This window comes from Triticum urartu, chromosome 4A (assembly GCF_056163025.1).
Source record: "Triticum urartu cultivar PI428250 chromosome 4A, HENAU_Tu73, whole genome shotgun sequence".
NCBI lineage: Eukaryota > Viridiplantae > Streptophyta > Magnoliopsida > Poales > Poaceae > Triticum > Triticum urartu.
Window position 1 is genome coordinate 500,523,879 of NC_141876.1, and position 13,337 is coordinate 500,537,215.

At 53.8% G+C, this 13,337-nt stretch overlaps 2 protein-coding genes and 2 pseudogenes across 2 annotated transcripts; 1 reads left to right on the top strand and 3 right to left on the bottom strand.

Moving 5' to 3' along the window:
* Positions 1 to 364: 364 nt before the first annotated feature.
* Positions 365 to 2,587, top strand: LOC147976302 (uncharacterized; annotated as a pseudogene).
* A 3,225-nt stretch (positions 2,588 to 5,812) lies between these two features.
* On the bottom strand, positions 5,813 to 9,549 carry LOC147976303 (uncharacterized). The gene is made up of 3 exons (XM_087520816.1): positions 9,234 to 9,549; positions 7,715 to 9,177; positions 5,813 to 7,333 (listed from the first exon to the last, which is right to left on the bottom strand). The coding sequence occupies exons 1-3, from the start codon at positions 9,547 to 9,549 to the stop codon at positions 5,813 to 5,815; spliced, it is 3,300 nt and encodes a 1,099-aa protein (XP_087376942.1).
* A 612-nt stretch (positions 9,550 to 10,161) lies between these two features.
* On the bottom strand, positions 10,162 to 11,445 carry LOC147976304 (uncharacterized; annotated as a pseudogene).
* A 1,032-nt stretch (positions 11,446 to 12,477) lies between these two features.
* Positions 12,478 to 13,308, bottom strand: LOC147976305 (uncharacterized). Its single transcript, XM_087520818.1, has 3 exons — positions 13,106 to 13,308; positions 12,697 to 12,985; positions 12,478 to 12,555 (listed from the first exon to the last, which is right to left on the bottom strand). The coding sequence occupies exons 1-3, from the start codon at positions 13,306 to 13,308 to the stop codon at positions 12,478 to 12,480; spliced, it is 570 nt and encodes a 189-aa protein (XP_087376944.1).
* Positions 13,309 to 13,337: the final 29 nt, after the last annotated feature.

Consider the following 13,337-nt stretch of genomic DNA (forward strand, 5'->3'; position numbering starts at 1 on the left):
ACGCGCGCGGAGGCATGTGGCCGCGGGCGCCAGCGGCAGATGCGGCTCGGGCGCGCAGGGCAAGGAAAACCAGAGCGGGGTGAGGCACGCGGTGGCAGCAGAGCAACGGGGCCGGCGAGCGGGGCAGCAGTAGTAGGGCTGCGCGGCGGAGCGACACGCAGAGGGAGCCGAGCGCTGGGCGTGCACGGGACAGCGCGAGGGGCAGAACGGGTGCGTCTGAGTGTGGCGGGGTGGTGCGCGTGTGTGCATGCGCAGGGGATGGCCCACGGGCACGCAACGTGGGCGCTAACGGTGCAAGGCCGACGCGGCGGTGGAGGCACGGGGATAAGGGGAGGTGCGGCGCCTCACCGGCGGTTGCAGGGAAATGGCCGTGGGTGTGGGGAGGAAGACGAGGATGACGACGAGCGTCGACAGGGACGAGGCTGCGAGGTTGGGGGCGGTCCGGCGACGAAGAGGACGACGGCAATGGCGTCCAGCGAGGTGGTCTCCCGGGCGGCTGCGACGGGGTTCGAGCACGATCCCGATTGGATCGGGGGGGGGGAGAGGGAGAGTGGGGAACGAGTGGGGGGAAGTGGAGGGGAGTGGGGAGAGACCGCTAGGGTTCGGTCATAGTGGGGGATTATGGAGAGTGGGGGGGGGGGGGGGCGGTTGGGCCGGCCTGCTAGTGGCCATGTGGGCCAAATGGCCCAGGGAGGGTTCTTCTTCTTTCCTTCTCTTTGTTAGTTTTTTATGTTTTAGTTTTTATTTATTTTTCCTTTCTTCTGTTTTCTTTTAACTTTTAATATATTTTATTTTTATAATTTATAGAGTGGATCCCTAAATCAGTGTTACAAATTAATCCACTGCCACAAAAGTTTTACCCCAAACAAAACAGTTTAGTAATTTATAAAATACAAAAGGCATTTAATTAATGGTTTTAGCTACTGTTTTAATTAGTTTAGTGCATTTAATCTTTTTACAAAAAAAGGTTGGCTCCACCACCAATATTAGTTAGGGATTATTTGCCACATGACGAACATTTTAGTTTTGACATTTGAAAACTTTTAAAGTTTGAGTTGATTTTTAAATTTGATTTTGAACGAGGTTTGAATTAAAGCGAGTTTATCAACAGTAAGCGTGGTGACGTGGCTACATTAGTAGAGGGTTACTGTAGCTTAATTATCCGGGCGTCACACTGGAGCTGCCGCTGCTGTCCACGCCTGCTCCTATGACCAGAGGCAAGCTCAAGCAAATCGCTATGCATTGTGACCTCAACGCCATAGCCATCCTGGACCAAGCCCGAGCGCGTGCCTCTCCCGTCGCTCCGCCTGAAGCAGCAATTGGCATGCCCACCAGCGGCTCCGTTTCTGCTAGCCTGTGCGTCTCTGGCTCTCCTGATGAGTAATCTTGTTGTTGTTAGAGGGCTTTGCATGCGGCCGGCATTAGCCATGCCTGCTGTTCAGTCTGCTCATTGTCCCTTCAGTAGTCGAGTGCTAGCTTTGTTCTTGTGTTTCAGTCTAGTCCAGTTCAGTTCATTGCTGTTTTCGTCAGTCAGACTGCATCAAGTCTGTTATCGAGTCTGTCATCGAATCTGTATCGCCTACCCTTTTGGGCTCCATGTTATCTGCACTCTGTCTCTGTTGAACATGCATTTAGCTTTCTCTCTTATGGGTTGTATGCTCTCTCTTATATTATGAAGATGCTTAACTGGAATGTTTGTGGTCTCGGTGACGATGACAAATGCTCTTTGGTTCGTGATGTCCTAACCTCTTGTCACCCTAGCATTGTTTGTCTACAGGAGACCAAGCTGTAGGTGCTCGATCGGTCCAAGTTACGCAGCTTTCTTCCTGCTAATTTATGTGATCATGTGGCTTTTCCTTCGGATGGTGCTTCTGGGGGCGTTCTTGTTGCCTGGGATCCAAGTGTGGTGGTTGGCCAGGCAGTCTCAACGCACAGATATCATGTTACTGTCAGTTTCTCATCTACAACCACCAATATTTCCTTTGTGCTCACTTCAGTATATGCTCCCTGCATAAATTCAGATAGACCTGCTTTCTTTGAGGCTATGAACAATATTGACGTGCCGGCTGAGGCCTCTTGGGTGGTTATGGGCGATTTCAACATGTATCGGTTTGCTTCTGAAAAATCCCGTGGCAATGTTAACTGGAGGGTCATGGAAAATTTCAACTCATGGGTCAGAGATCATGGTTTGGATGATGTTCAGCTGGATAACAGGAAATTCAGCTGGACTAATAAGAGGAGTACCCCTACAATGGCTCAGTTGGATCAGGTTTTGGTCAATGCTTTTTGGAATCTTGGTTTTATGCAGACCACAGCCACTGTCGTGCCAGCCATTACTTCTGATCATAGGACCATTTTGGTTCAATTATCTGCGGACGTAATGAGAAGCAGCTTGTTTAGGATGGAAGATCATTGTCTTGAGATAGAGGAAACAAGGAACATCATTGTTGACAATTGGACAAGGGGGCACCGAGCTTTAAATTCCTCTGCTTCTGTTTTCAGCTTCAAGATGAGGAGAGTTAGAGCTGCCCTCCGTGCTTGGAGCAGAAAAAAAATCAAGCCTCAGGCTCTACACAGACAACAATAAACACGTGGTAAACTTCCTGAATGCAGTAGAGGAAAGGCGCTCCCTCTCTGTTCCTGAAGTTGTGCTTCGAGAAGCTGCTTCTGTTAAAGCCGAGGAGCTAATTTTGTGGCAAACTGCACTCTGGCGACGTTGCGCTAAAGTGCGTTGGTGTGTGTCGGGAGACGAGAATTGCAAGTTTTTTCATGTTGTTGCCAATTGCCAGGCACGAAGGAATAAAGTCAAGGTCCTTGTTCAGGATGGGGTTGAGATTTTTCAGAACAACTTGAAGTTGGCGCTGGCCACTCGCTATTTCAAGAATTTGCTGGGACGGGATGCTGTGTCCCTGCCTATGGTGCAGCTCAGCTCCTTATATACGCCTTCAGATTTGACTGAGCTTGCGGACGATTTCACTTGGGCAGAAATTGTGACTGCCATCAACAAGGCTCCAAATAACAAGAGCCCTGGCCCAGATGGGTTTACGAATGAGTTCTACAACGCCTTTAAGTCTATGCTCAAAGATGATCTTCTCAGGTTCTTTGCTGATTTTCATGCAAACAATGTCTCCCTTGAGGGCATCAACAGGGCTTATATCACCTTGCTGCCCAAAAAGGACACCCCTCTTGAGATGGGTGATTACAGACCTATTTCTTTGGTTCATAGTCTGCCTAAGTTGGCCTCCAAGGTTTTAACTAACCGGTTTCAGCGCAGAATTCCAGAGCTTGTGCACCCTTTGCAGTCTAGGTTTTTGAAAGGGCGCTCGATCATTGAGAACTTTGCTTTAGCCACCGAACTGGTTCAAACTTCTCACAAAAGAAAGCTGCCGGTTGTTGTTTTAAAGCTAGATTTTCACAAAGCCTTTGATAGTGTGAGCTGGAGTTGCCTCTTCCAAATCTTTGAAGCTAGAGGCTTTCCGCAGAGGTGGACTCAGTGGATCTCCTCCTTGCTTTCCACTGGTAAATCACAAGTGCTAATGAATGGAGAGCTTGGGGATGCTTTCTCTGCTAAGAAGGGCTTTCGTCAAGGGGACTCTCTGTCTCCATACCTTTTCATCCTGGTTGCTGATGTGCTTCAGCAACTATGTTGCATGCATTTCCAGGCTGGCAGTTTGTTACACCCCCTTGGCTCGGATGTTTTGTTCCCAGTTTTGCAGTACGCAGACGACACTCTCCTCATCTTCCAGGGGGATTTGCAGCAAGCGCAGGTTATAAAAACCATCTTATCTGCTTTCTCAGATTTCTGTGGCCTGCAAATTCACTTTCACAAGAGTACGCTGGTCCCGGTTTCAGTTGATGCCGACCTTGCGTTGGATATTGCTCATGTCCTTGGTTGTCCTGTCTCCTCCTTCCCGTGCACTTACCTTGGGTTACCTCTGTCTTTCAATAAGATTACGCATGGTATGCTCCTGCCTGTCATACACAGAGTTGACAAGAGGCTGTCAGGCTGGTTAGCTACTTTCCTTCCATGGGGAGGCAGACTTACTTTGCTTAACTCGGTGCTTGCCGGCATTCCCAGCTATTTCATGACTTGCTTCCCGTGGCCAAAGGAGTCAATTAATAAGTTGGAGGGGATTTTGCACGCTTTCTTCTGGCAAGGCAAGAGCAAAACCTCGGGGGGTCACTGCCTTGTAGCTTGGGATACAGTTATCTTGCCACGATACGCGGGTGGCTTGGGAATCAGGGATCTTTCAGCTCACAATCAAGCTATGATATGCAAGTTCGTGGCCAGAGTTCTTCAGTCTTCTGATATACCTTGTTATCAGTGGTTCGCCTCACAGTACTGTAGGAATAACTTACCTTGTGGCACTCATTCAAGAGACATTGCCTTCTGGAAAGGACTCAAATCTTGCATCCCGCTGGTCATGTTTTCTTCCCGTTGCTCGGTTGGTTCTGGGGCTCTGGTCTCCTTTTGGCAAGATCAGTGGCTAGAGGTGGGGAGGCTTATGTTTATGCTTCCAGTCTTATTTTCTTTTGCCAAAGATAAATTCTGTTCAGTTCAGTCGGAGAGATCCTCAGGTGGTTGGGATATCCAGTTGCATCCCAGTTTATCGCACACGACCTTGCAAGAGCTGCAGGTCCTGCATTCCCTCGTTGCGCATGGCAACTGGAGCAGTGATGCCACTGTCGACCATCGTTTCTCCTCTCTGTCTCGAAAGGAGCTTACTACGAGTCATTTCTACAAGCTGATCACGTTCCGTGGTGGGAGGTGCGTTTTTGAAAAGTGGATATGGGATGTGATCATTCCAAGCAGGCACAAGGTCTTTCTTTGGCTGGCTTTCTATGGGCGTCTGAATACCAAAGATAATATGTTCAAAAAAGGCTGGTCTGCACTTGTCTCACATTCAGATTGTGATATCTGTCCTGCTGTGGAGTCAATTGCTCACATTGTCTTGAGGTGCCGGCCTGCTGAGCATCTCTGGGGCAAGCTGCAGTTGGACGCGTTGGCGTGTGTTTCCCCTAACCTGCTGTCCTTCTTTGAACGCGCTGCTCAACAGCTTAATCCCAAAAGGAAATGGAACATCACTTTCGCAGCCTGCATCGTCACCCTATGGCATGCTCAGAATGATCGTGTCTTCAACAATAAGGTTTGGTCTGATCCTTACACAAGGTTCTACGCTGCGGATTTGCTTCGTCTTTGGCTACACCGAGCTACGCGCCAACAAGACAGAGATGATCTAATGACCTGGTTGCGTAGTTTGACAAGCTAATTATGTTGTAATCCTGACGTTCTCCTTTCTTTTTTTAGAACATAGACGTCAGGGACGTCCGGCTTTAAATTAATAAAGCCCACAACATAGGCAGCGTATGACAACCGCATGACCAACACACGGCACCAAACATAAGACGAGCAGGTCTTGAAAACAGCAACCGGAGAAGGAATAAAGTACGTTACAAGGAACGTCCGGCCTAGCGAAACGAGCACGCAGGCTCGGCTGAAACTACAACCAAAAGGGGCTGCCCATCCCTATGCGACAGCAGACGGCGCAGACGACGGAGCGCGGGACTCGGCGTAAACTAAGCGAAGACGGCAAAGAGCTTGGCGATGAAGATCAGAGTCCTGTTGTCTGCCCGGCGGTGCCCATTGCTGCAAGAAAATGGTGCATTTGAAGATAACGTCAGCGGGAGTGCGAGGGAAATACGCCCTCAATAGTAAACTTGTTACGAATATGCCAGATAGCCCATAACATGGCCGCCGCACACGTCCACATGACCCGACGAGCCGGTCCATGAACCAATGACAAAGAAGACACTAGCGCGGCTCGGGAGCGGGGATCCCAATCCACCCCCACGGCCTCACGGACCGTGCTCCAAGCAAAGCGCGCCAAAGAGCACAGGAAGAAATCATGGTCAGCATCTTCCGGAACCCCACACAAAGCACAAGGGCCGGAGGCGGGGCCGTTGCGCTTAGCAAGGTTGGTAGAGGTAGGAAGGCGATCTTGGCATAGTTGCCAGAGGAAGACCTTGATCTTGAGAGGGATTTTAGCCTTCCAAAGCCCATGGCAGCTGAAGGGACCTGGCCGCGGGTAAGCTCTCTGTATAAGGAATTGACAGAGAATTTGCCAGAGCCCGAAAGTCTCCAAGAGACCGTGTCCGCGGAGTCCGACAAGCGAACATCCGCGATCAAATCCCGAAGGCGGTCCCACTCCGCCATTTCCGTCCCCGATAATTCTCTTCTGAAGTTGATGTGGGGTGGGGAGGAGCTAAGAGCCGAAGCAACCAGTTGGTTGGGCTCGACTGCAATGGAGTAGAGTTGGCGAAACTCCGACCATAGGGGTTGGTGGCCAATCCAAAGGTCTAGCCAAAACCGCGTGGAGCGCCCGTTGTTAACCCCAAACTTCGCGCCCCTGGCGAAGAAGGGTTTTAGGGCTTGAATGGAGTTCCAGAAGGGGGACCCACGAGAGGCCGCCTCGAAGAAATTCCCGCTCGGGAAGTATTTCGCACGAAGGAGGTCAAACCAGAGGCCAGTCTCACCCTGAGACATCTTCCAGATCCATTTGCACATGAGTGCAATATTCATCAGCTTGGAGTTGATGATCCCAAGGCCCCCCTGGGCTTTAGGTCTACAAACGGCCTGCCATTTGACCATATGGTATTTCCATTTGGGTCCCGCTCCTTCCCAAAAGAAACAGGACCGCGGGGTATCCAACTTAGTGTGTACCCCATCCGCCAGCAAGAACAAACCCATGGCGAACATAGGTAAGGATGAGAGGCTGGAGTTGGTTAAGATTAGTCTAGCCCCTGAAGACATAAATCTACCTCTCCATGGGCAGACCCTGCCCGCTACCTTGGAGGTGAGAGGTTCCCAATCGGCGACCGAACATTTCTTCGCCGCGATCGGGAGGCCGAGGTAAGTGAACGGAAACTGGCCAAGTTTGCAGTTAAGCAAGTTGGCTACCCTCTGACTTTCGGCCGCGTCCATCCCTATGGACACCACTTCACACTTGTGGAAGTTGATTTTAAGCCCCGACATGAGTTCAAAACACAACAGAATGGCCTTGACCGATGCGATACTGTGTGTGTCGGGCTCGAAAAGGAGGAGTGTGTCATCCGCGTATTGCAGGTGTGACACTCCCCCCGGGATCAGGTTGTCCACCACTCCCCTGATGTGGCCAGCCAAACGAGCTCTGTCGAGCATGGCGCCCAAGGTGTCCGCTACAAAGTTAAACAGCAATGGCGAGGCTGGGTCCCCCTGACACAGCCCACGCTTGGTGCGGAAGAAGTTCCCTACTTCTCCATTCACCGCAATCGCCGTTTGGCCCCCCGAGACCAACTGCATCATGCGATGAACCCAAACCGACGAGAATCCCCGATCCAGGAGGACCTGACGGAGAAACTCCCAGTTCACGCGATCGTACGCCTTCTCAAAATCTAGTTTCAGGAGAATCACGGGCTGGCGAGCGCGTTTTACGGAGTGCACAATCTCCTGGAGGGCCAACGGCCCCTCTAAGATGTTGCGCCCCCGAATAAAAGCCGATTGGTTCCTACTAATAATACGGTGAGCTATCGGAGACAAGCGAGTCGAACAAGCCTTAGCACAAATTTTAAACGGAACATTAATCAACGCTACGGGACGAAAGAGCCTAATATGATCCGCGCCCGGAACTTTGGGGATCAGAGAGAGAACCCCAAAGTTTAGGCGAGAGATATATACCGTACCCTGCATAAAACCATTGCAAATGTCAAAAATAGGCCCTTTGAGCACTTGCCAAAACCTTTTGAACATCGCCACCGGCCACCCATCCGGCCCAGGTGCGGTGTTGGATTTCATGCCAAGGGTCGCCTTGTTAATCTCCTCCGGGTTGAAGGCCAATATCAGGCCCTCGTTTTCATCGTCCGTGACCCGCAACGCAGGGTCCCACACATCCGCCCTAAGCCGGGCGCGGGATTCCTCCCTAGAACCCATAAGTTGGATGTAGAACTCGTAAATGTGGCGGACGATATCCTGTTGCCGCAAAAGGAGCCCCTGCTCAGATTGCAAGCACAGAATGGCGCATTTGCGGCGACGGCCATTAGCATAGGCGTGAAAATATTGAGTGTTCGCGTCACCCTTGAGCGTCCACTTGATACCACCACGTCTACGCCAGTACTCCTCCTCAGCTCTAAGGAGGGACTCGACCTGGGCCTCAAGCGCGTAGCGCTGAGCCCAGTCTTGCTCTGAGAAGGTCTGCACATCCGCCACAACATCCATCTGAGCGAGCTCCGCGGTCAAACGCGATCGAAGCAGCTTATCTTCGCGCCCCTGGTTAGCCCCCCACCCTTTGAGGGCCGCACGCAAGCCCGCTCCTGCAGCAATCCAGAACTCCATTGGCCCGCGCGCGCGCCCGACCCGAGCGACGCAATTCTCCCATTTCGAAAGGAAGATTTTCTCAAAGTCCGGAGACTCTAACCACACGATTTCAAAGAAAAAACGAGGGCTGCGTTTTAACCTTTCCTCCCCCGAGGAGAGGATGAGGGGGACGTGGTCCGACCCTATCCTCGTTTCGGCATGCAAAGGGCACAAGGGAAATAGCACCTCCCACTCCGAGGACATGAAAACCCTGTCCAAGACCGACCGCACCGGCGTTAGTTGTTTGTTGGTCCAGGTGTAGCGTGCCCCCACGCGAACCACTTCCCTAAGGGCCATGGCTGCGATTGCATTATTAAACATGGACACCCTTGTCCAATTAATAATACCGTTGTTTTTATCCGCTCCCGAGCGAATTAAGATGAAATCCCCTCCCACTAGCAGAGGCAAATTTCGTGTGCCCACAGACGCAACCTTCGCCTGGAGTTCTCCCAAGAACTCAAGCGAGAGCGAGTGGTCGGCCAGGCCGTAAACCACAATCACCTCCCACTCTTGGAGAGTTGCGCGGTGGCGCACGTGGGCCGACAGGAAGAAACGACCGGCATCCCACGCCACCACCTCGAAGCAAACTAGGTTGATGCCTAGCAACATGCCTCCCGAGTGCCCGACCGCCGGCACCCAATGCCAAACAAAACGCTCCAGCGGATCGACAGCTAGCAGGTCCCGATGATTGAAATCGGCCTTGATGGTTTCCTGCAGGCCAACTACATCGATCGCCTCGTTCAGAATGAACTCTTTTAACTGGGTCCGCCTCCAAGCGTGGCCGAAGCCTCGGATGTTCCAGAATATGTAATGCATTAGATAATGCGATTGCGGAGGCGGATACCGCGAGTGGTCACTGCTTTGGCCACGCGCCGTGTCTTGGCAGGACGACGGTTGGAGGTGGACGGCGCAGCCCCTGCTGCTATGTCCTCCTGATCGGGCCGCGCAACAGTCACCAGAGAAGCCCCTACTTCTTCTGCTGTTGGTGCAACGCGGGCCAGCGCTGCCTGAGCTAGCGTGGCCTGCGCGATTTCCTTAGCACGAATAAGAGAAAGCACTTCGCGTGTTTCCCCCTCGTCAGACATCACCACCCCACTATCCTCTAAGATACCCCCCAAGCACTCATCAGAATATTCATCAAAGATCGTAAAGCGGGGCATGGGGTTACCTTCGGTTTCCAGGTTCTTCTGGGCCTACAGGAGTTGGGCGCGTTGGGCTGGAAGGTTGCCCTTGGCGCCCTTCGGGCGGGAGCTCACCCGCTCCTGCGTCGCCGTGGACGCCACCACCGCCTTGGAGCGCTTGGCCGTTGAAACGGGCGCCACCTTCGCCACCTCCACGCGGAGCGCGTCAGAAGCTGGAGGGGAGATGACCGACGAGGTGCCACCAGTCGGACCCCCAGGAGAGGCCAGCGCCATCACCACCGGCTGCTGCGGAGCAGGCGTGCCCGCATGGCCCGAGGGAGGGCTCACCGGTGGCACCATGGGAGTCTTGCGGCCCGCCGGCTTCTTGTGGAGCCTCGTCCCACCGCCACCGAGGCCAGTCAACGCCTTGGGTGAGCGCGCCGTGGCAGCCCGAGGCTCACCCACCACCGCAGCCACCGGGGAGACGAGCATCGAGCGACCCTCCGAGTCGCAGGACGCCGAGACCCCCTTGTCGATGTCGAGGCCCAGCGTCATGTTGGAGCCGTACTGGTTGAGACCCATCTCGTTGCTGCCCACCACTACTTGCCGCTCCTCCTGGTCCTTCGTAGCGCCCGCCGCCGGGGGCGCGTCCTAGGAGTCCTTGTCCTTGAGGCCAAGCTTGTCCCAAGTGGCGATGTCGATGGAGTCATCCCCCATGCTCGTGTCGTGGTCCTTGTCTTTGTCATTTGGTCCCTTGTCCACGCTGGCTAGTGGAGGGGGAGGGGGCACCGCACCCTGTAGATCACCCACCTCGGCCTCCAGACGAATGGTGAAGCCCTCGCTGTTGAACCACACTTGGACGTAGCCCTTGAGCTTGGCCGGCGATCAACACGCGAAGCGCATTCGGACTGGGCCGCGCCCCGGCAACGACGCCTGATCCACCTCCATCGGACGCCCAATCATCACCGTCCCTGCCATGAGGCGGTCCACGCGGCGGTGCTTGGGCGGCACACCCCACAGCTTGACCCACACGTCCGGCATGATCTCGGCCTTGGGTTCCTCCTGGCTCAGTTCCTTGATGTCCGCCATGATGTCGTTGAGGGAGAGGTAGAGCTTGCCGCTGCAGGTCGCCATCCACAGCATGGTCTTGTTGGGGAAGACGACCGAGAACTGGTCGACGCCGATGGCCGTCACTTGCCAATCCCACACCCCCTCGAAGAGGTGAGGGAGCTCCGCCTCCATGATGGGGATTGACAGCGTGCCGGGTGCCGCCGAGATGATCGCCGCATCCGCCACCAGCGGGGCCTGGACCTCCTCGCCCTCCGTCTCCACGAAAGGGAGGCAGAAGAAGCCCTCTCCAGGAATGGCGTTGCCCATGATCTGCAGCAGTAGAGGCCGCCCCCGCGTGGGGCAGTACGCCGACGCGTGCCCTTCCTCGTGGCAGACGACGCACAGGGGCTTGAAGTGGCACATATTTTGGTAATGCCCCACCCTGCCGCACTTGAAGCACTCCGGCCCGTCGGCCTCCTCCACTGGGATCGGAGCGTCAGCCGAACCCTTCGAAGCCGACGGCCCGGCCGCCAGCTACAACGGCGCCATGCCACCCCCCTTTTGCTTCTGCTTCTTGGCCACCGGATCCCCGCTCCGCTCACCGCCCGGAGGGAGCTGAGACTCCTTCCTCTTGAGCTCTTTCTTCTGCTCCAGCCCACGGCGCCGATATTCCTCCTTCTTCTTCTTCTTGCGCTCGCGTTCCTCTTGCTGCTTCCGCTCTTGTTCCGCAAGCCACCATGGAGGCGGCGGCCCCCAGCCCCCATCCCCCGCGGCCTTCGCCAACGCCTTGGAGGGCGCCTTCGCTCGCAGATCGTGCTCGCGCTGTCGATCCGCCGCCGGGATCGGAGGCGACATGGGAGGCTTGTCGCCGCGGCGGGAGCCCATCTTCACAACAGTGGCGAACGAGCAAGAAAGAGGTGGGGGAGGGGCAGAACGTAGGAGACGACGGGCAAGGTGCCCGAAGCGCCGCACCTGAGAGTGGGATGCAGGAAACCCTAGAGGCAGATCTAGGGTTCCTTTTGGCACCCACAGCCACCTATTAATAGGGGCGGACGACCGCGCAACCTCCTCCGCACTGGGCCCGGGCCTAAGCGCAGGCTCACAGCAGGTTTTGTCCCCAGGCTGCGGCCTGTTTGAAATATATAAGGTAGAAAGATCTCTACCTTTTATTTTCAAAAAAAAAAGGTCGGTCGGAATTATTCCCTGGCAGTGGCGATCCCGTGGTTCCATGGGGTTTTGGCCCCAAACCACGCGGGGGTGCGTGGACGGAAACGAGCAAGGCTTAAGCTAGAACATTCACTTTTGTTTTGAAGGTGATAAGCTAGAACATTCACAAGGAATGCTTAACAGAAAACGGAGGTTACAATATTGTTATGCATGCGTGATGCTAGGTAATCAACAATTCATAAATCAAATGTTGACAAGCATACGCAAGAAAGTCTGACGCCATTTTTATCCTGGTTTTCAAACTATGGAACAAATATATACAAAGTCCGACAGCTATATTTACTTCAAATGATCATTCATGCAAGCAGAGGCAAATTGACTGCTCACGTTCTTTGCTGCAAGGAAGATTTTTTTCATGGACCTGACATCATATCTAGTAGTACTAACTAGCACACACACTAGCTTCACATCAAAGAGGGAAGAGGAATATCCTCAGTCAGGCTAGATAAGACCAAGTTCCAGCAACATGCATGTCGCATCAGGTACATACATGCACGGTAACGATCCGAGAGAGCTGGTTCCAGATCGACAACAGTGGATACGGGCGAAAGACAGTTATCATGCATCTAGCGGCATATCGGGAAAAAATATGCAGGCAACAGATCACATGATCGTAAGGTAATCTGATCGGGCGAACCTAAAGACGACGGCGCCCATTACCATCGCACCCTCTTACGCAGCTCATCACCATCAGCGACGGTATCTCCGGGCACGCCAGAGGAGGTCGTTGATTTTCCGCTCCAGGTTCTGCGTCAACTCCCGGGAGTGCTGCACCGTACGTAGATGATCATCACAAACATGTTATGAACGTACCGATATATCCATGAGAAAGACGTACTTAAACGACTGACATGCGACGCAAGTCGAGATGCGTGTGACAGGAAGTGATTAAGTTAGCAAGCTACTTACAGTTACAGCATTGCATGTCTCGAGCAGCGTGTGGAGGACGAAGGTGGCAGGAGTGGTCTGCACCAGCCCTTGGAGCTCTCTTATGCTCTGGCGATTACAAGCACTGAGCACGATGGGCAGCAGATCGTGCTGTGGCGAACCAGTCCTTCTGTTCCGGACGCAGTGCTGCACGAGGTAGTTCCCGTGCGGGTGGAGGGAAAGGCTGGCGAACTGCATAATGAGCCTGGACACGAGGCCGCACCTGAACTGAATGTCGCCATGGTCGAGGACGAGCTGCACAAAGTAGTTGCTGCGTGCGTGGTGGCGAGGCGAGTTCATGCATGAGAATTGGGAGCCGGTAATGAGTACAGTATAATCAACGGGATCGAATCACCGGACAAGTTGACGCGAGAATTGTGTAGACGGTTACCTGTGTCGTCCCATTGCCATTTCTACGGCGTTTTTAAAGACGATGCCCTGGAAACACCAGCGCTCCTCGGGTCTCGCGTGCCGGAAGCATGTACCCAGGCGCGCCAACCCGGACGCCGACTCCAGCATGTATCCGATGGTGCGCAGCGCAAACCTCTTTTTACCGGAGGGGGTATGTACCGGAGCGGCATCCACCGTTGGCATTGTTTGCGATTCGTGCCTTTTGATGGCCC

Bases quoted from the DNA above. Each gene is read 5' to 3' on its own strand.
- LOC147976305 (XM_087520818.1), bottom strand. From the start codon at position 13,308: ATGCCAACGGTGGATGCCGCTCCGGTACATACCCCCTCCGGTAAAAAG. The intron at 12,986-13,105 runs GTAACCGTCTAC...CCACGCACGCAG, and splicing joins ATGGCAATGGGACGACACAG to CAACTACTTTGTGCAGCTCG. The intron at 12,556-12,696 runs GTAAGTAGCTTG...CGTACGGTGCAG, and splicing joins AGACATGCAATGCTGTAACT to CACTCCCGGGAGTTGACGCA.
- LOC147976303 (XM_087520816.1), bottom strand. From the start codon at position 9,549: ATGCCCCGCTTTACGATCTTTGATGAATATTCTGATGAGTGCTTGGGG. The intron at 9,178-9,233 runs GTATCCGCCTCC...GGAACATCCGAG, and splicing joins CAAAGCAGTGACCACTCGCG to GCTTCGGCCACGCTTGGAGG. The intron at 7,334-7,714 runs GTATATATCTCT...CGCATGATGCAG, and splicing joins ATGGTTTTATGCAGGGTACG to TTGGTCTCGGGGGGCCAAAC.